The following is a 21,816-nucleotide window of genomic DNA, read 5'->3' on the forward strand; positions in this document are numbered from 1 at the left end:
ATAATTGCTGGAGCTGGAAGAGAGATATGCAGACTGAAGCTGTGAGGTTAAAACCTCTTTATTGCAAACAGAGTAGAAAATGCTAAACAGTAGAAGTCATTCTGCTGAGCAAGAGAATTTCCTCTTGAAAATGAAATACTTAATCATTTTAATTCCTATTAAATTTGACCATTTGGCAAAATCAGTGCCACACATAACCCAGCTGATCACCTGCTTCCACCGTTTCCAAGGCAGAACTGCATCACTAATGCCAACAAGTTTATCACTGCGTCCTGTCATTTGTCATTCCACTCACACTGTACACACAGCCTTCCCTCTCAGTATTTGTGCTCTGTACGAGACAGAGGAAATGGCTTTGGTTGTTCTGCATGTGAATCTGTCACGCACCTTCTGTTAGTGACCCAGTTCTAATGGTATTCACAGACAAGTTTTGGGCTTTACACTGGAATACTAATGTTTGGCAAATGGCAGTGTGCAGTCAGGCAGGAGGAAGGCACGGGGCTGTGGCATGTGGTGCTGTACCTGCACAGAATGTCAGTAATGACAAGTAATTAACAGGCTGCACGTCATCACCGTGACTCCTGCCTGTTTCCCCAACTCCACGCCTGTGACAGCATTCTTTCTTCAAGATTCACAAAAAAAAAAAATAAAACCAGCATGATACAACAGAGAATACCAGTTATAAGCAAAATAAAAAATACAGGTAACAAAGTCCCATGGAGCCAGTGAGACATGATGGGCAAAGCTTTGACTGAGACTAATCCATTATTCTTTATAGAATGAGGCATCCTTTTGTTCAGTGAAGTTCAAGATCCCTGTGTCAGCCCTGCCAGGGTGGCAATGCATGCTGCCTGCACAGCACAGGACTGCAGCCACACAGTACAGCTCCCCATCACCACTCCCAAGCTCCAGGGAAATGGTAAGAAACATAGGATTTTCTAAAAGAACACAGGAGCATTAGTAAGTCTGGGACCTTGACACAGTCTAGGCAAAATTTACTCATTATCTGGATCTAGTGAGGTCTGCTATTTCAGAATCACAGGACATTCTGAGTTGGAAAGGACCCACAAGGATCATCAAGTCCAACTCTTAAGTGAATTGCCCACACAGGGATTTAACCCACAACCTTAGTGTTACTGGCACCATGGTCTGACCAGCTGAGCTCATCTCAGAGTCAAGAAGGTCCACTTTAGACATTTGTGTAATTAATAAAAATACTCATAGTTACATAAGGACTTTTTACAGGAAGGTTGTAAATAGTCATGCTTCAAGGCACAAACTAAACATTGAATTAAGGAGGATTAGGAAGAAATTTCTTGCTAGCAGGTTTTTCCATAAAAGCATATTATAGTATTTATTATTCCAATGCATCTTCACTGGAGACTACCACTATTAGTCTGTCTTAGGGACAGACTAATGGAGAAAACCAACTGACACTTGGATGGCAATTACTACATCTAGATACAAGAAAATTCCAGTCATAACTGGATATGATTGCTTTCCAGTAGTTATTTTCCTTCTTTGTATACCATGAAGGACATGTTTGCAGTGATGCAGTATGTCAGTGACAGCTTTGCACTGCTCTAACCTTGTTCTAGGTATCATATTTGCATCTGATAAGGAAGTAGAAGATATAAATATGCAAATATGCAATCGAAGTTTAAAATTTTGGCTGTGAACTATCAGGAGAGCTTAGTGCAATAGTTAACAGCACTTCCTAGCAACAAAAGCTCATCAAACACATTAGAGCTTTAAATAGAGGAAGAGACCAGTGGATGTGCTGCTTTCTCTGTCAGCTTGGACTTGATTGTACAGCAATTGCCACAATAGGGCTGCTACCCCTGGGTGTGAACAGAGGACAAATTACATATGCACATAAATATGTATATTTGTGTGTATTTCTGAAAGGTCCAGAAGGAGAAGCACGTTAGGAGGGGAGAGATATTGGCCAGCAGAAGTAGATTCAGATCCTAACTGTTCTCACCCTCTCTTTGGTACCCAAAGAAAGATGAGATTTAAGAAGGGCCAAGGGGAGGAGTACACATGGTTCTACTGTTACTTACGGAAACGCCTCCCAAACAGAAGATGACAAATACAAAACAGCAGCCATGGAAATCCAACAGGTGTGCTGTGAAGGCTGGCACTAGGATACTTCAAGAGACTGAAGGCGTCTGTGTTGAAACAGAACAGTCAAAGAGGGCACAGATAACTGAGAAAGGATTAGGAAGTAAAAATGAATCTTGGTTCATACAAGAGAGCAGAGCCATTTGAGGGATGCAGAGAGAGAGAGAGATGACAATGTAAACAAAGGCACTGGGCAAAAAAACACCTGTTTCCTGAGCGTTGTGGTCAATTTTTCAACCACAGAATCATCACAGGACAATGAGTCAAGCTATCTAAGACTAATATGGCATGTATGGGAGTCATTCATCAGAGACACAGCGTGGGCTTCAACTGTGTCCTCCTTAACATTCATCCCTGCAGTGATACCAACAGGAAAAGCTCAGCAATGACTCATCTGGTGGTTTCCAGTCACTGCCTTTTAATATGTTGACCAGTATGATCTCACTGTTACCTTGTGCTTGCATTATTTGTTTTCTCTATAAACCTGTCAGCTCTTCATTTTGATTACAAGGTGTTCAACATAACAATTAAGAAAACACAACACAGAATACCAACACAGTGGAGCTCAGAGGCTGGCAGTTCTGACTGAAAGTACTGCCAGTCCTACCCTCATGTGTGTCTCTCTCAATGTGATACCACTCTTTTCAGCAACAAAACTCTTCTTCAGCTGTGCTATAAACTGAAACTGATGCACCCAGAAACACTGAAGGGTGGGGGAGCACTAGATTTCTTTTTGCTGGATCAGTTTCCTCATCTGGTTGGGTGCACAACCCCTTGTGAGCTGTGCCAGGACAATGGAGGGAAAGGGGCAGTACAGGATCAAGGCACAGAAGGGGGCTGTGGGACATGGCCATCCAGAATCCAGTAATGGCACCAAGTACTTTAAAACACTACATCACAACTTCAGGCTGGGACATCTAGGCATTATCTCTATTCAAATAATGAATACCCATAATACAAGTGTAAATTTAAAAAAAATAATATTGATATTCCCCTAAGAGTAAATTCATCATTCGTAAGTGATTGTAGAAAATTCAATCAAATATTAATGGTCTAAATCCAAAACAAGATTGCAGCTGGTTATTTCTGGAGTATAGGTCAAACTGGACAGATTTTCTTTGTCAGTTGAGAGAGCCCCCTTCACACCAGTCAGGAGCTACCCAAACCAAAGCCCCCTCTTTGTAGAAAAACCAACAGTAGTTGTTAGCGGTTCAAGGAATCCCACCGTAACAGACTAGCAGAGTGAAAGGCAAATGAAAGACTAGGGCAAAGGAAGAGCATTCTGTTATGTTTTCAAGAGGTGCTTTTCACTCAGTAATAAGCTGAAATAAGTAGGTTTTTGTCCCCTTTAATTTTGAAAAGCCTAACATGGGGCTTAAAATGACATTTTTACAATTCTAATTTTGTTGGTTTGGGTTGAGATTTCTTTTTAAACCTACCATTCATTAAAATATCTGCTTTTTTACCCACCACTGACTCACTCTCTTCATTATATAAAATTACTGGTGCTTTTGTCATACTTGTGCCCTGTTGGAGGACTAGCTCAGCAACATTTGTGTACTAAATAAAGCAAATAAGCCTTACTTCGTTCTGTGATGTATTCCTTACACAAAGAAAAAAAAATAGGAAAAATCCCAGCCCCACTGAAGTGAACTGAAACAAATCATACCTCAGATTCAGTAGCATTAAGATTTGACCTCAGCTGTTTTTTTCCAGAGTCAGAAGTGCCAGACTGAGTCCATCTGGAGTGTCTCCCCTGGCATTCAGCTTGACTTGTGACATGATACATTCAACCAGGACCTGTGAAGACAAACCCTTAGTTCTAAAGTCTGACATAATGAAAGTCCAGTTTATATACTTCACTGATCATCAAATAACATGTTCTTGTTGCAACTTTAAATACAGCTCTGCATTTAAAGGAGCTTCACTAAATTAGATAAGAACCTGTGCTCCTAATTGTGTTTTTTGTTACAGTTAACAAGAAAAACACTTCCAACCTCTGAGCATGCAGACTCACGCTGAGACATGAGGAACAAACAGATTAATTTCATTAGCACACATTGCCATCTCTAATAAAGCTGTAGCAGGCCAAATGCTCTAATTTACACTCCTGAAACTCAGTCTCCCTCCAGTCACACTGTTATTACGCTTTCAGGGTGCCAAGAAGGGAAATGGATCTGGCAATTGTCACTGGTTGGAAGCACAAACAATTTTTCCCTTAACCACATTGGCTTTGCAGAGTTACCAAGAATATAAAGGCATGAAAGCTTGCTGCAGTTGTTAAAGAAATCTGACTCATAAAGCAGGAATCACTCTGTTGAATTAGGAGATGTCAGTTCACATAGTTACTAAACTGATTGCCAGAAGCTGGGAAGTTAGAAACTATATTTTTTAAACATTTCTTCCCTAATTTTCTGCCAATGGCTTGTGCCAGAAGGAAATTGCTCAGGTAGATGACTCTTGAGACCTAGTGTAGTAGTGTTTGTGGTTTTGGAATAGATGCATGGATTTGCTAACACCATTGACCACTATCAATTAAATCATCAGATGATAACAATTTATTGTTGTGGTGCCTGAGTTGTTGTCTATGGCAATACCTCAACATCATGCATGCTTTCACTCTAGCTTCTGGAGAGAGGAATAGAAGTTACAGGGTATTGATACTAAAGTTAAAATGAAATGGCAGTAGGAGTCTTAAAAGTACAAGAATATCAGTGAGTGCTTGAAAATAAGTTAAATTTTAACAAATAAAGATAAATGACTCATTCCAGTATGGGAAAAGGTAAGAAAATTCCTTTAACAAATTTCCCAGTATAAGACATCAGACAAAACAATTGGCAGAGAATACTTTTAGAAAAGAAGAATCAAGATTCACTTCTCAGGAGATGAAAATGTATAGCCAAGATCACTAAAGGCTCCTTAGCCCGAGCCTGCTTACATGTGCTGCTAACCAAAGCCAAGTCTGGGAAATCATAAACATATGACAATTTTCCTTCCCGCTGCTAGAAACTCTGCCTAATCTCCCAGCAAGTGGTCCCATTTGGCTCCTACTCAAAGCCTGAAAGCGATCCCAGTTTCCTATAGCTTAATATAATTTGTATGCCAATTCAGTGAGCAGAGGCATTACAAGAACCTCCTGGCATGCTGACACCTCACCAGTGTCCATGTATTTCACACAAACCGAGCAGTCAGGAGCAGAGCATGGAATATTTCTGTGCTTTTCACCAGGCTGGCCAGCCCGTCCACTCCTCACAGTGTTGAAAGTGAATGTTCATGTTACACGTTGGTCTTTATTTTGTATAATACACAGATCCTAGTGTCGAGCAGCACACACCAATCCTTTACTTTGCAAAGCAGCAAGGAGCTCCATGAATTTCAGCCAACACTAGATCAAGCCACATGAAGTGAAAGCACAGGTAATAAGCCATTAGATTTACTTCATTTTCTCCTATAGTTACTTTATGCCTTTTTAAACTTGCCTTAATTAAATTCATTCTCTAAACTTGTCTTAATTAAATTCATTCTGGAACATAAAAATTGCTCCATTTCCACTGATCTGGAAAAGGCTCTTTTTAGGCCAGCAAGACTTTCACCTTGAGGCATTTACTAGAGCTAGAATAAAAATCAATGCTTATAGCTTATAGAGATTGTTTTATTATCGTGCTCGTGCCTTTGCTCACTGAGAATTGTATCATACTTCTACTGTGCCAATGTTTGTATTTTTAAGAAAAAAGGTCAGTAGATAATGGCCTCAGAGTATTATCTGACAAATCAGTGTTCTATTTAAAACACAAAAACAACAGATGCTGCCTTCCTTATGTATCTAAATAATTGCAAGGTACTGAGGGGTGCTGCTCTTTACAGTACAACAAGACAATCTGTGAAAATGATTTGTCATCTTGGCAACTATTTGTCATCACCATGTCTACCTTAACCAATGGTTTATGTTTAGATGCAAATACTCTTTGCAGAAAGCAGCTCTCCCAATGAAATCCCATCAGGATCCACTATCAGTGGTACAATCAACCATTTCTTGTAGCGCTTGTGAGACTGGTTGTAAGGTACATATGAGGCAGGTAGAGCAACCAGGATGAACAGCAGCAGGTTTTGAAGGGATATTGTGAAGAGAGAACAAAAAACTGGGAATCAGGAGACATGGACTATCTTCCAGGGAATGCAGTAAAATTACTGTGTAACAAGGCAAGCCATTAGTCAGAATTAAGGCAGTCAGGCTGAAATAAAAAGCATTTAATGTCTTGAATTCACTGAAGCCCAACTTGGTGCTAAGAGCTCCATGAAACTGTTGTAGAAATTAATTTAATAATTAATAATACAAGGAATCATTGAAAAATCAGGCAGGAGGGGTTAATGGCATTTGAAATATAGGAGAGCTATTTTTTTTCTAATTCTAACCCATGTTTGTACTTTCCTCTTTATCATGTCGACGTTTGCAAGCAATAAAAGGGCATTATGTGCTGGTCATTGCATCTGCTTTTGAGATAAATCTGTGTTAGCATTCCAAAGGGTCAAGGAACTCTTCCAGGGCAAACAAATTCTGGAGCACTGGTGCCAGATGGTGTGTATATAAAGTGGAAAATGGGAAAAGCAATTTACTGTGTTCCTGTTCCAGGGAGAAGTATCACCCAGAAGGAAAGCAAAAGAGGTGAGAAATTACAGAGAAATTGAAGAGAGAGTTTTCTTCTTCTGTATAAGTTGTTCTTTATATCTGAAAAGTCTGGGTGCATAGAACTGCAGTGCTTATTCAGGCAAAATTATTCCAAAAAGTTAACAGGAATACTTAACTAAAGAATGAAGGGTTAAATTAATAACATGTATAAAGAATAATGCATTGATTTATGTAACAAGTTATAGATGTATCTTTATAGCTGACTAATATATAGCCTGTGTTTAGAGAAATTTTAGTCATAAAGATAAAACATTTTTATCTTGCATTTTTGACCGAACTCTACAAAAGAAGCAGAAAATAACAGATCAGATTCTTAAATATAAATCAGCATAGCTTCAAAAGGCAAGTATTCAATGTAATTTATCCAGCTCAGGTGATGAACACTACTATCTCACTTGCAGCTGTATTTAATTGCAATTTCCAAGTGTGCAAAAAAACTCTTCAGGTTTTAGAACTAATCAATATTTTCTTCAAATCTAGGGAAACATACAAATGTCTCTTGGAAGGATTAAAAAATAATTCAGCTTAGTGTAAGAAATTTAAAATAATTTTCTTAAATACTGAAAATGATAACACGTTTTCACACATAGCCTGAATTATTGATGACTTTTATCACTTGTCACCAAACTTCAGAAATATGAAACAGAAGGGTAAGTGTTCAGTTATAAGTAAAGAGGAAGGGACAATGTGTCTTAATATTTCTGTATGCATCTTTGCTGAGCATATTTTATTTGATTATATATGTAGTATTTTAAATGCAGTCCTTCCTTTTAATGTTATGGGTTCTCCTAGAAACAAAGGATGTAAACAAAGACTTCTCTTAATACAGGAAAAAGAGCTGAAGAACAATGCTGAGGTTTGCTATCACCCTCCTTGCTGTCATAACATCATCCACCTGTAAACAATATGGATGTCTGGAAGGGGACACCCAAAAACCGAAGCCAAGTCCTGAGCCAAATATGCAAGAGTGCACTCTGTACTCTAAATGTAAGAGTGGTTTAATTTTTTCCAAATATGATCAAGAAGTACAGCATTGTACACAGTAACTGTTTTGGCACTTCCCCTAATTTCTCAAAAATATATAAGATGCAGTATACATTGTATTTGAACAGCCTCCTTCATTGACATTTTACTGCATGCAAACCAAGAGTAAGATACTGGGTCTTAACAAAGTCATTTGTGAAAGTCTCATTGACTTAATTTATTTTCTTTTCAAAATTCTGATGCAGTTTGTCTTTCTTGTAGCTCCATCTGCTTAAAAATATTCACAGCAAAGATTACTTTGGTTTATTGTAATTAAGTATAAAACATTAATTGTAGCAGACACCAAATGGGAAAAGTTGAAATCAAAATTCTATTGTAAGCAAAGTACAGCACTTATTAAAATTCTTCAACCCTTTTTTTTTTATGTTTGGTAGTTTTCAAAGTCAGTATCCCTCAGGATGTGGCATCTGGCAGAACATTGGTAAAATTCTTGGGACTCTCTGGGCACAACTTGACAAAGCACTGTTTTTGCCAGTCCACCTCTTCCAGCATTTACACCGCTACTTTCACACCCAAAATTGTTAGAGCTTGAGTACACCTTCGAGTTTGTACTAAGAGACTTTATCATATTATGGTCCAAACCAGATTCATCTTACATTTCTGTCTTCCAAATACAGTGTTAAAAAGGAACACTTACTGCAAGATCTTTGTTTCATTCCTAACAGCTTCCTGTTGCTATGCGGACTTCACAGAGCAATTGGCTCATTCCCCGGTAATTAAAGTAAGCAACAGCTACTGGAACAGATGTGGGCAGCTCAGTAAATCGTAAGTCAGCTTTGATGTTTTCTGTGTCCTGGTTCCAAAGATCTGGGCTGGAGCAGCCACCAGCTGCTGATGGACATTAGGTTACCTGAGAGATAATGTCACCCAGCCTAGTTCCCATCACCTTTTCTCTATATCTGACCAACCTCTGACTCTCCTTCTCCTCTCACACAAACCCACAAATCCCTAAGTCTATACTATTTATGACATTTTGTCAAGACACAGCTATGTTTTTTCAAGTTTGCTTTCTGTATAGAACCAGATCTAGCAATGCAAACCAGTTGAAAACCCAGCAGGTGACAACCACCCTGCACCTCTGTAGTTCTCCAATCATCACCCACCAGTGAGTGTGATCTGTAGTGAATAGAGACCAGCTTCTTCCTTTGTTTAGAAAGCACATCAACTAGATAATTAAATCTCACCAAAAAAAAAAAAAACAAACCCAGGAGTCCAGAAATGAAACGTCTGAAAATTTAGAATAAAAATTCTTATAATCCTGTGGGTTTTGTAACCATGAAGAATGTCTCCTTAATTAAGATTTTTAGTACCCCCTTAGATGTTAAAGCTGTGAAACATGGCAAGTTATAGAAATAAAGGGATGAAAGTACAAAACAATTAAGCAAAAGCAGATGTGAAAAAGTAACAGCTCTTGCCTGCCACTCCCAGGAGAGCAGCACAGTATGCAATTTTAAGTAACTTCAGCTGGGCTGTGGGAAAAATCTAAAGATTAGTGAAACCATGAGGCTACAGCACGGACAAAGTTTTATACTATCGTTTTAAACTACATTTTATTATTGCCTGGAATCGTTGTTGCCAGGAAAACTCAAGGCCTCAAAAGTTCACGGAAAGCTTACACAAATAGGGCTGAAATATGCATGGAAACATTTGTGCTGTAGCTGGCTGTGGTAATTGCACGGTCAGAGTCCGTACACAATGCCAGAGGAATGAGTTTCAAACTTAGGCATTAACAGGGCCAAAGGATGCTTTTCTGTGTTTTTCTCCTAATCTGTAGTATTGCATCCACATCAAAGCAGGCCTAGAAAACTGAGGCTGTAGCCTTGATGCTCAGAAACAGGCTTATTTGTGGCTTTTCTCATCCACCACAGCTGTGAAGATTTCACAAAGAAAATCGAGTGCTTTTACCGGTGTTCTCCACATGCTGCTCGCTGGATCCATCCCAACGACACTGCTGCTATTCAGGGTGTTCCATTGTGTCAAAGCTTTTGTGATGACTGGTAGGTTCAGCTTTTTAATAAAAGTATTTTTATTTAATTTTAATATGCCCATGATTCAATGGTGTTTCACCCCCTTTTCTCTTGTTCTGCTTCTGAATTTCTCGTTTGCCATTTGTACTTTTCCTTCTGCTAAGCTACTGCCCCCAAAATAATAACAACACAGGCTGTGAATGCAGGATGGAGACACTAACATGAGTTTAGTGACTTGGGGACAGCACTGCCCTGCTCTGGGTGAGGATGCAGTGCAGTGGCGTTGTGACAGAGGAGCTCCTGCCACACTGACAGGCACTGGCAGCAGCAAGGGCCTGCCCACCCTTTGAAAAGGCCATGTCTGTGAGGTAGCATTTCTGCAACTAGCATTTTCAATTTGCATAATTGATAATGATATGATACATTTGTTTTGTATGCATAAAATGCACTACAAAATCAGGAAAGATGTCACTTCATGTGGGATTTCAACTAATTAATGTAATAAATTAGCTTCATTCCTTAATTTTTCACCCTTGACCTTCTCCCTTCTATTATTACACTCTCTAAAATCTCTTCTAAAAGCCTGAATATCAGAGACAACTTCAGCCAAGTAATGCTAAAATTATTAATAGCAATGAGCAGCATAATAGCATTTAACTTTGTTTCCCAAAACACAGCATCAGAGAATTACATTATTTTTTGAGTGCGAGGCATGTGGTGGGACAACCCAGCACCCATCTCTCCTTAGTCTTGGGGCAGGAGCATTGTATCCATGTAGGGTACTCAGATTTTTCCACCGCAATTTATCCAGCATATACCTCTCCCTCCCTCTCTCTCTCCTTCCCTCCCTTTTCTGAGATGTTGGATCTTAAATAATATCACTGTGGGACACATAAACTCAGTCACCACCTTATGAATGTTGTGCCCAGTCACTGGAGTAACTTGTCTGGATGTGTGTGTGAAGCATAGCACAAACACCACAGGCTCTGTTCACACTATAGGATTAAATGTGCTAGCTTTCCATGAAAGTAATGGACTGTGAATGTCTGGATCCCTTAGGCTGCTATGAAAATCATGGAAAACCATTATGATACTAATAAAAATGTTATAAAAGAGCTTTTTTTTGAAAGTACAGAAAACATAGAACACAGGGCATGGTAGGGTTCTCTTGGGCTGCTCTCTGCCATGCTTCCCTAGTGCTCATACAACTTGAATATTATTGACATGTGGATCCATTTCCATTCCCTCCAAGGGCAAAGTCATGTATGCAGTGCAGAATTTTGGTAGGATTTGTCTTTAAATATGTCTCCATTGCTTTGTGCCAGAGAAGGAAACAAGAAGCATAGCTTGGATTTGTAATGGAAGAGAGTGAGAAGGGCTGATGTATTTCTTAGCTTTCCTAGAGCTTTCTCTAGCAACAAATTTTATTTCTGTGTCAGGAAACTTCATGTGCCTCAGGAACGGATTTGTCATGTGCAGTCTTCCTTGCTAAGTTTTTTGTAATCTTCTGAACTGAATCCAGATTACTGACCTCCTTGAAGATAAAGACTGAGACCTTGAATTTCCCTCAGTGCTCTGAATCTTAAAGCTCAGAACCAAATTTTGCATTTGGATATTAAAGCACTGGAGTTGCCAGCGAGCTTTAGAAAAGATCTAATGAGGAAAATGATAAAATACCAGTATCTAAAACAAATGCATCCCAAAACAGGTAGCATGAAAATCTTTACCAAACTGTTACATCGAGTGAAAGTGCAAAAATGAAAGAAAATGTGTGCTGTAAGTTTAGTTTGCATCTATGGACTGGTTTAAGCCAGCTTTAGTGTATATGAGATTTATACCAAAGTGTAGATCATGGGTCAATATTACATTGCAAAATCCTCAGTGTTCCCTGGGCATTGCCAGAACCTTCAGGTAAACAGCACTTTCAACTTTAGTTGTTGGAAAGTATCATGAGGTGATTGAGAGCTGCTGCACAGGAAAAACTGACCCTTTTCCAGTATAGAGTGTCCTGGCAGAGAGAGGATCTGCTCTAAACAAGTCCTGAGCAATGATCTATTGCCCCTTTTGGCGTCACAGATGCCTGACCTGAATCAAAAATGTACTGAAGGCCCATTACCCTGCACGCTGGTCTGTGTGCCTGCCTAATGCCAGTGTCAAACCCTTTCCCTTATCCTGCTTAAGGCCTGAAGCTAGAAAAGAGCCTGGACAGAATTCCCACCCTTTCTGGTGATTTAAAGTAACATTTTGTCATGCTCTATTCACTGGAGTCCCTTTAGCATGCTGTAGCACTGCTGGTGATGTGACCTACTTTCTCTACATACTGGGAGTGTGCCTGCTGCATACTGTATGTCTTTGTGGCCAGAAATGTGCAGAGTATTCTGAATGAGCAGTGACTTAATTTAAAAGAAATTCATCTGACTAGCTTCGGGCCTTCCTTTTCTTCCTATTGTTTTAGGATTCCTTGCTCTCAGTAGTCGTTAAACTGTTGCTTTTGAAAGAGCCCAATGTACAAGTCATTTTCTCATTCACCTAGGAAAGGGCCCTATAAAAGAGAAAGAGCTAATTATAAGAAATACAGGGGAAAAGGCTTTAAAATAAAAATAATCCTGCTCATTTTACATAGGGAACTAATATGTTCGGGGAGGATCTTTTAAGTATTTATGTTTCTCACAGGTTTTAGTTAATGTGTGAAGAAACAACTTCCATGTTTCTGGACGGCAGAAATTAGACTTTTCACAAATCATGACTTTTCATAAACTTGACTTCTTAATTACTTCCATTGGGATATAGAAAAACTCCTAACAACAGAGTTATGCCTTGCCACCTGCTTATAGAACAAACCACAGTCAGGTAATAATTGTGATTAGGAAACATTTCATCTGACAAGTTAATAAATAATGGTGAATAAAAATATAAAGACTTTAATAAATATATTTTATTCAGATTTCTGAGGAAACCAAATGCATAGCATGAATATTAATTTATCAGATTTTAGCCTCTATTTCCAGCAGAGCCCCTACATCTGACAGTAGATTCAGGGATGAACCCATTGAGAGTAAATGTCTCCTGACCCTGAGCTCTTTAGTTCAGGCCCTGGTTACTTTCCATTTGTTATTGCTCTTTCTCCCTCCAAAAAGCCCAGAAAAGCAATGTAAAGGTTCTGCAGATATGCCTCTTCTGACCTTTCTGCATTTGCAAATCTACTTCAATGTCCCGTTCTCGTAGTTCTGTGACCACGTGATGATCCACATATTTCATTTAAAAATGTAAGGCTGCAGCCCTCTGATATCAAAATAGCTTTGAAACATGACCCTGAAGATTCAAAATGACAAACAGAAAACCTATCCAAAGCCACTAATTACAAATACCATGCTAAATGTTAACTTTCTGGAAGCTGTGCCTCATTGTTTTGGCACTTTCGGTTACTGGTATGAATAATTCTCCAGAAGACAATGAGACCAAATTTAAGTAGATGTTAACTGATTTGCAGGAAGTGGACCTTAAGAAAGGTAAGAGCCAAAAAGTACAACATAAAAGAGAAGTGCAAGGGAGGAAATTATGTAGGATAATGGTAAGTCATGAGATCTCTCATCACATGGATCAGCCAGAACTCTACTCATTCCAGGCCATTTATAGGTTTTTTTCTACATTACCACTTACAAGTTAAAAATAACTTAAAATTTAAGATTTTAGATTTATATCCTACAGGACTCTTATCTTTCCTTTTCCTTTTAACTTCCTTGAAAATGTCATTCTGAGGCTGACAGCCTATTCGTTTATATGATTTTGTTGTTTGTGGAATTTCCTTATTTTGGTGTACATTCCTCATAGCACCTCCCCTGCCTGGGAAACATCATTCTACTTCTCCCGTATTAATTAATAAATACAAACTTGCCCCACATCTCCTTCAAGTGACAGTTCACCCTTAGCATACCTATGCTCTGTTATGATACTGAACAGCAGCATTCATGAAACTCCCTCCCTCCCTCCCAGGATTTCCTCCACTCAGTAACATCAAATAACCAAGCAGAAAACACCCACAAAACGAGCCCTTTGCTAAGTCTGTGAGTATAAAAAGTAGAGAGTGAACTGTTTCGTTTTCATGGGAATTTAAGTCTTCCTGGCCAGCTCGGAGTTTATGAACATGTCAAGCTAAGATAATGTGCACTGTGCACATTTCTTGAAGATTTGTTGCTAAGCTGCATTGTAATCACACCATGTTACTAACAGAGCCCGTGGACACCTCTTTGAGTTGAATCTGAGTCCACTGACAAATGTGAGAGAAGTAACTGTATCTTCCACACTAATCTCCATGAAGGTATGAAGCCTGCAAAGATGATTCCATATGTGTTCGTAACTGGCTGACAGACTGGGAATGGGATGAAAGTGGAAAAAACCACTGTAAGGATAAATGTACTCCATACAGTGAGGTAAGAAAACCTGATCAACTGAAGAAGAAAATATGGCATTAGGAGTTCTTTTTTTTTTCCTGAATATATGGGAGTAAAATGCCATCAGTGAATTATTTTTACTTCAGCAGTTTCAAGCCATTCCTACATCAGACTTTTTAAGTACGCAAATTTTCAAACATTCATTTTTATGTACAGCACTTACTCTAGGTAGACATACATTTAGTTAATCACTATTCATTCCACTTGTGAAACAAAAGTTCAAGAAACACTGATATTTTAACCACAGTGGGATTTAGAAAGTAAAAGATAAATGAACTTTGTTCATACAGAGACACTAAGATGCATTTCATAAGGTTCCTTACACAATATGGGGATCTACACACCTCTATTTTTTTAAAATTGGAATGTAAATTCCCAAACCACTGAGGAACTTTTAAGGTTTTCTTGCCTATTAGGTATCTTTGTCCTTTTCTCTCTTTTACCTTGTCCTTCTCCATCCCATCTTTCCGAGAATGTTTAATGGTTGGGATAACTAATTTTAGACACAAAAGTGTATAAAATGAGAACTGACAGGACTTACAGGAGCAAGGTTGCCTGGAACCTGATCTGCAGACCTTTCCAGAGTCAGGTTGGATTTTTCTAGTGACTCAAGTAAGTTTAGCATCAGAGTGATATAATACAGTTCAAAAGTGTACTTGAATATTTTTAACAGTTGAACTTCACGAGTCCATGAAAAACTGCCCAAATTGAAGAAGTAAATAAAATTTAAGTGAAGTGCTTAGGGACTGGTAGTAAGGCTTGCAGATTCATTATTTTGAATTCAATTCAAGTGCATGTACTTCCAGAAGTCAGTTCAGCAACTGATATAAGTGGCAGACACAGTCCAGTTAGTGCAGGATTGCTGTCTGCCTTGCAAAAGTGACACTAATCAGCAGACTCAGGAAGGTGGCCAAAAACAAATGGGCTGTGGAAACTTACAGCTTAGTTTCCCAGATGTGCTAAATCATCAGTAGTTCCAGATGAAGTGAAAAACAAAATTATAATCTCCGTAAATAATCTCCAGTCTCTGTTCAAACTGTCCTTGTTTCAGAGATAGGAATTTTTAACCTTGAGTTCCCTTGCACTTATTTCTTAAAGAAAATATACCATCTGCAGGGGAAAACATGCAGCAAGGTCTGAGGTCTTATCACTTGAAGCCAGGCACAGCTGTTCCTAAACCACACCCTAAGTTGCCCATGTTTTTCACCAAAAATAGGCTTGCATGGTAAGTAAGCATAAAGATGAAATTTCTGCAGAGAAATTAAAAAGCACACATTTCCCATATGAAAATTACATGATATAGAAACGCTAGACTGCCCTGGTTTGGACTCATGAAAGAGTTCTCACACGTCAGAGCACTGTAGACAGATCCTTACTTTTTTCACACAGAGGAGCAATCAGCAGCTCTGCATGTAATATATGCAAGTGGTTCTAAGGCCCATTTGGGACAACTGCTGAATAAAGAACAAACATTGAATATTAAGGATGCACAACTGACCATGGCCAGTTTTAGCCTTGTCATTATTCTCCCAGCTGGGTGCTCCTCAAGCAATGTTAATGCACAGACTAGGAAATTTTCCAAGAAGCTGAAGAGTTAGAATCCTTTGCAGAAATTTAGGGACATATTGGGTAAATAGGCTATGTGCTCCATGTATTTGCTGCAGCATTCTGATTATGCTCTGATCTTTAAGCAGAATTAGGAGGAAGGTCAATATAAAATTACCAATTTAGCAAGTAGAAGAGCACAAACACATTACAGAACCTGTGGGACACAGGTATAGGGTGTAGCCATGTCTCTTGCATAAAGACCTAAACGAACCCATGTGACAGGCTTTAATACTTTCTGGAATGATTAGTTAAAAGCAGGTAGAAATTCAGGAACTGCACAGGAGCTGGAAGAAAATATCTAATGCTACTTAAAATCACAGGAATAGTGGGAAAGAAAGAGCTATAACTGCCTGCCCTGAGAACACAAGGAAAGAACTAGATAGAGGGAGATTTCCTTTTCTGACCCTGCTCCCAGTGCACTATGCAACCTCCATACTCCTTCTCCAGCACCTGCAGCATCCATATTTTAGCTAATATTCTTTAGACAAACTCAAGCTGGGCAGGCAAAAGGTTGTCACAATGTGAGCTCAGCAAACAAGCAGTATCTTTGTTGTGTGGTTGACAGGTCCTATGACACAGGATTTACAAAATGCTATAGTACCAAGAACAGAACAGATTCACTCGACAAGAGTACAAGAAGCTGCAATTTGCAGTTTCTTGAGCCAGAAAGGACATTATCCCACTGGTAAAAGCACTCTGGAAGCCTGACAAAAACTTACTGTCTTCAGGCAGCTGCTGAATTATGTCTCTTCTCTTTGCCTGTGAGGTCCTGCCCATCCATGAAGTACATTGCAGCAGGCACAATGAGATCCCTCGGAGCTGTGACTCCACTGGGCTGTCTCTGGCCTGTAAATAAAAAGATTCCCATATTCAAAGCACTGTCTGGCACTTTCAGCACTACTCAGATTTCGAGGCATGTCAGAATGTCCTGACATGCTACAAGTTGTAAAGGCTCTCACACACAGCTTTGACTGTCAGCCCCAGAGAGCTGCTGGGCTGTCAGCCCCAGGGTGGAAACAAAGGGCAGCTGTTGATCCCTGCACTTTGTGTAACCACTTGCTCTCAAAACAGGCAAATCACTTTTGCCAGTTGTGGGACTGGGTAACATTTTCAGACATCTCAGAAGAGATGAAGCATAGCACACAGGAAGACAGTAAAGGACTGCAGACAACGTTTTTATAACCTGGTACCAGTTTTAATAAAGTGATGAATGTTTATCAATTTTATACAAACTGATTTTAATTCAATTATTTTTAAATGTAATTGAGGCATTTCTTATTTGACACACAGATATATGCAAATGGGACTGACATGTGCCAGAGTATGTGGGGGGAGTCATTTAAGGTGAGCAAATCCTCCTGCCTCTGCTTGCAAATGAACAAGAAGGACTCGATTGCAATCAAGTATCTCCTCTCAAAGAGCTCAGAGGAAAGCTCCAGCAGCAGCAGCAGCAGCAGCAGCGAGGAGCATGCCTGCCAAAATAAACTCCTGAAGTTTGGGAAACTAAAGCGAGAGGAAGGTGAACAAACAAGATAAATGCTAGTGGATGTATGTCAGGACAAGAGAAGTCGTCGTGGAGGCTGGGCTCGGGGCATGATGCCAGCCTGCTTTATCCCTTGCTTTCTAGAACATAATAAATCAATGGCTGGTTGTATTAATCTTTCTCTGATGTTTTTGCATCTGCATCACAAAGCTCCAGACAGGTTAGCACAGGTGTGATCTTGTGACTTGAACTGAACAGCTACAAGCCTGAAGGAAACATCTAGGGGTTGACTTTCAAAGAGAAGAGGCACAGGCACCCCCTGCTGCCTTAAGGTGGACCAGTGAGAACTGGAGACCCCTGGAAGGTCATGCCTGCCAGTAATGCACCAAATCTTCAACCCAAGCCCTTCACTAGCACAGGCACATAGCACTCCTGTCATGAGTTCCTCTGTGCCTGGCTCTGCTGAGATAAAGAAGAAATCTTCAGGCAGAAATAGGTCAGTCAGCCTGGCTACTGACCACTGAGAATGTATGTATTTTGTATCTTAAAAACAGGGCTTTTTTAGGTGTACCGCATAAATCCCTGGATCCAAATATTGTGCAACAGGGCTTTTACCTTAAGCAAGAGCAGTAGAAAAGTCTCCTACAATATCTGTTTAGAGCATAATTTTGAGTGCAATTATTCCCACTGAATTATTCCAAAAATAATGATCTCTGACAAACCAAAGTGTCAGGGACAGCCCCAGTCAGGTTCTCCCATCAGTAATTCTGCTTCCCAGCATCACTGCTACAGTCAAAACTAAAAACAAAATCTGCACCACTCCCAGAGGGATCTGTCAGGTAAAGGATGAATGAAATCCTGCTTGCAGTTATACATCCATACTTCCTCTGATATCATTGTAGAGTAGATAGGTCTGTGCCATTCTGTGCAGCCTTTCACAGTGCCATCACTACAGAAACCATGAGAAGGGTTGAATTTGGGGGTCACATTATCAAATTGTGAAAATCAGCATCATCTTGGTGCTTCCAAAGGATCTGGTTGCCTTACAGCATTTAAGGATCTGTTCCGCAGTTAAAACAATGACTTGGCACATCCTGTTATACTGGGAGAATCTTAAAAATCTAACACACTTTCTTCACTGAGCTGTTTATTTATTGGAATACTTTCACACAGCTGCAATAGTAATGCTAAACCCATTAGGTCATGCTCTGCTTCCAACCAGTTTCTCAGTATACTTAACAATGGACTAATTCCTACCAGCATTGAATTGGTTTTAGGGTGATACTTTGCCACATCTGTAGTTTGTGCTAACTCAATTTGTCAGTTCTACTGTTAGAAAAGAAAGAACAAGAATTTGGTCTTCTATAAAGCTCTGACAGTCCTTTTCTTCCCCTATTTCTCTAACTCTCTTCTTTCCTGTCCTTCTTTATTGCACCTGAATCAGATCAGAAATTTTCCTGCTTTTTATTTTGCTAGGCTCAAAAGTCAAGAATTTTTTATCCCCTTTCTGTATCATCATGGACAAATATTTTCTTCATACTTTTTGTTAAGTAGAGAACAATTGTTTCTGCCTGTGTCTCTGCTCTTTTTCTTCCCATTCCACTTTATTCTCTTTGCTCTGGCTAAATTACTCTTGAAACCACTCTCAACAAACAACTCCTCCATGCTTAGTTTCAGGATGACCCATAAGACTGGTTATTGCAAGCTTTTGAAGAGCATTGAGTCCTATAGCAAGATAAAGGATGAAGACCATTTCACTCCTATTCATAATTTTCCCACTGACTCATGATGTACCCTAAGCAAACCATTTAACTCTTCTGTGACCCAAATAATTTTGCTGAGCTACCATATTTCCTCTAGGTCATCTCTTTTCTAGGACAAAAATTCAAGAAATTCTCAGTTGTCCCTATGGGACAGTTTTCCACTCTACAGCTCCCTGGTCCCTGAGGTGTGAACAGTGATCTTAGCTCTCATGCTCATTGCTTTGCACTCACTTGTGTTACAAAAACTTCACATGAATATGCCAATCTTCTTAAGCCACTGTTTGCTCTGTCTAGTTGCGTTATATACACAGTAATGTACACCCTAAACAACCTTAGTGACACTCAGAAATGCTATCAGTGGGTATTTTAAATGTGCAGAAAGACTAGGATAACTCAAGTAAAGCAAAGTAAAAAATAACACAAATGGCTGAAAAACAGATCACAGCAATACACTGTGAAGGTAACCAGGGAAAAGAAAGATCCAGGTTACTGGTGGCTGCAAGACATCCCCAGCTAATGCTGCTCTGATTGGGTAGGTGCCTCTATGCATTACAGCCCAAAAGCACATGTCCCACCTCTGCAGCCACACTGGCCCAGACCACTAAAATGCCTCAGTATTTAGTGACACTAGACCTGACTAGGATCTTTATTAAAATGTCACAATGGTAGTCAAATGCTTTGTGAAATGGGTTGGGAAACATGTTCCTATACCAATCTGAGGAAACAGATTTAAAGCCCTTATCAATAAATTAAACTGGACTTATCAACAAAACAATGTTGATAAAAATAAGAATTATTGCCAATTATTGACTTATTTATGACCTGGCTAAGAATCAGCTTTTGTACTGTGCTGCTTGGGTCTGGTGTCATGTTAACCAGCTATGATGGGTCATCCTGATTGCTCTGTTTATTTAATTTTCTTTCCTTAAACATTGGCAGAATACTGTGAGTCTCCTGAAATTTCACTGACATGCCAGGATTTCTTACAAATGAGATCTCTCATGAGCGTTCTGTTAGAGTTCTTTAGTATACATTACCTTAGCCTACTGCTTTAAAATTATAAATATTACTTATGATGATGATGAACCTCATCCTTAATTACTTGCAGACTGAAAAGGATTCCATCATACTTCGGTAATACAAATGCTTCATCCGGCATATATTTCAACACTAAGCATTATTAACAAAACTTGTCCACTGTTCCTTGTGCCACTGCAAGGCTTTCTTCCTCAGGCCACAATTTCCAGTAGTACCTTCAGAGTTCTCACTCTATTTTTATAGTTCATAATTCTCCACGGATATTGATTGCCATATAGTCTTCCTTTTTAAAACATAATAAACATCAGTAATTATGACATTTTCAACTTCTGTTGCATTTTTCATGTGCAGGTTTCACTCAAAACATTTTATAAATATTCATTAATCTTCAAAATACACCTGAGAGGAAAATAAGTAGTGAGAAGCAAACTGTGTCAGTCAAAAAGAGACTTATCTGATCACTGCAAGTATCACAGAACTAGGACTAGCACAGACAAGTTCATTGCAGAGTCTTTTTTCACATTGCACATGGAACTGCACTTTGTAAGATGATCCTTGGGAAAAAATTATGTTAAATTATTATACAAAAGGTATTATGCAAAAATTATAGAATCACAGATTTGTTCAGGTTTGGAAAGACCTTTAAGATCATTGAGTCTGATGCTCCAGTCTTTTATGGAATAAAATAGTGCAAAAAACCTGAGCATCCAAAAACCAAAACAAATTATTAAACAATGCATTTCCATGGACCTTGAAGGATAATAAAATTACACAAATAATAATTGTTGCACTATATAAGACAAATAATATCAAACAGACTAATTTGCCTTGCTGAGAGACAAACAGCCTGAAGAGAAAGGGAAATCTGTAGATTAGATCAGTCTCTTTAAGATTTTGATAACATTTGATACAATATTCTGATAATCAATTGGAGACAACCAAAGTGCAAATGAAATCACTGTAATACTTGTTTAAAAATATATTAAAAGATTACGATGAGTATGTTCTTGTTAGACAGATCTTCTGTTAGTAATCCCAAAGGGTCTGCTCTGATCCAGCCAACACTTATGTTTCCCTAATCAATAAAGTAGAGATTTTGCAAGCACTTTGAAGGACAAGATTAGAATAAAAATGATCTTTCTATCCGAAGAACTAGATCAAGCCTCCAAAGGTGAAATTCTAAAAAGGGAGACGAAAAATGCTTTCACTGAGAAAAGGTAAATCATTGGAAACAATCATGCAGGGAAATACATGACAAAGCAACAGCAGAGCAGCCAAGGAGTTGGGATGCATAGTAGCAACCTATGCCATTTACAGCTGAAATGTTACACTGTGGAAGAAGTTTTAATCTTTTAAGGTTTCAGTGAATGCAGAGCCCTGGAAGTCCTGACTCACCAAGCCAGCAGATGCAGGAGTTACAGACATCCTACTAACAGTTACTCAGGGTTGGTGACGTATCTCACATTCCACTGAGGCGCTGCTTCTGGAATGACCCCACTGCATCACACAGCCTGTGGAATGTGGTGGGTATCAGGCAGAGTTTAACTCTATCCATTTTCCCAATGAAATCAGATCACAAGCTCTGTCAACACAAGTGCAGTCTGTTCTAGGAGAACAAACATGCTCCTGGTATATATCTAGTGACTATATA

At 39.1% G+C, this 21,816-nt stretch overlaps 1 protein-coding gene across 1 annotated transcript; it reads left to right on the top strand.

Annotated features, from left to right (window-relative positions):
• Window positions 1-6,701: 6,701 nt before the first annotated feature.
• LOC104695236 (riboflavin-binding protein) lies at window positions 6,702-17,539 on the top strand. The gene is made up of 6 exons (XM_010408902.2): window positions 6,702-6,787; window positions 7,641-7,798; window positions 8,521-8,620; window positions 9,724-9,852; window positions 14,141-14,252; window positions 17,172-17,539. The coding sequence occupies exons 2-6, from the start codon at window positions 7,660-7,662 to the stop codon at window positions 17,415-17,417; spliced, it is 726 nt and encodes a 241-aa protein (XP_010407204.1). The 5' UTR covers window positions 6,702-6,787; window positions 7,641-7,659; the 3' UTR covers window positions 17,418-17,539.
• The last annotated feature ends 4,277 nt before the right edge of the window (window positions 17,540-21,816 follow it).

This window comes from Corvus cornix, chromosome 8 (assembly GCF_000738735.6).
Source record: "Corvus cornix cornix isolate S_Up_H32 chromosome 8, ASM73873v5, whole genome shotgun sequence".
In the NCBI taxonomy this organism is placed as follows: Eukaryota; Metazoa; Chordata; class Aves; order Passeriformes; family Corvidae; genus Corvus; species Corvus cornix.

Coding starts and splice junctions, on each gene's coding strand:
- LOC104695236 (XM_010408902.2), top strand. CDS start 7,660: ATGCTGAGGTTTGCTATCACCCTCCTTGCTGTCATAACATCATCCACC. Junction 9,853..14,140: donor CAAAGCTTTTGTGATGACTG/GTAGGTTCAGCT, acceptor ATCTCCATGAAG/GTATGAAGCCTGCAAAGATG. Junction 14,253..17,171: donor AATGTACTCCATACAGTGAG/GTAAGAAAACCT, acceptor TTTGACACACAG/ATATATGCAAATGGGACTGA.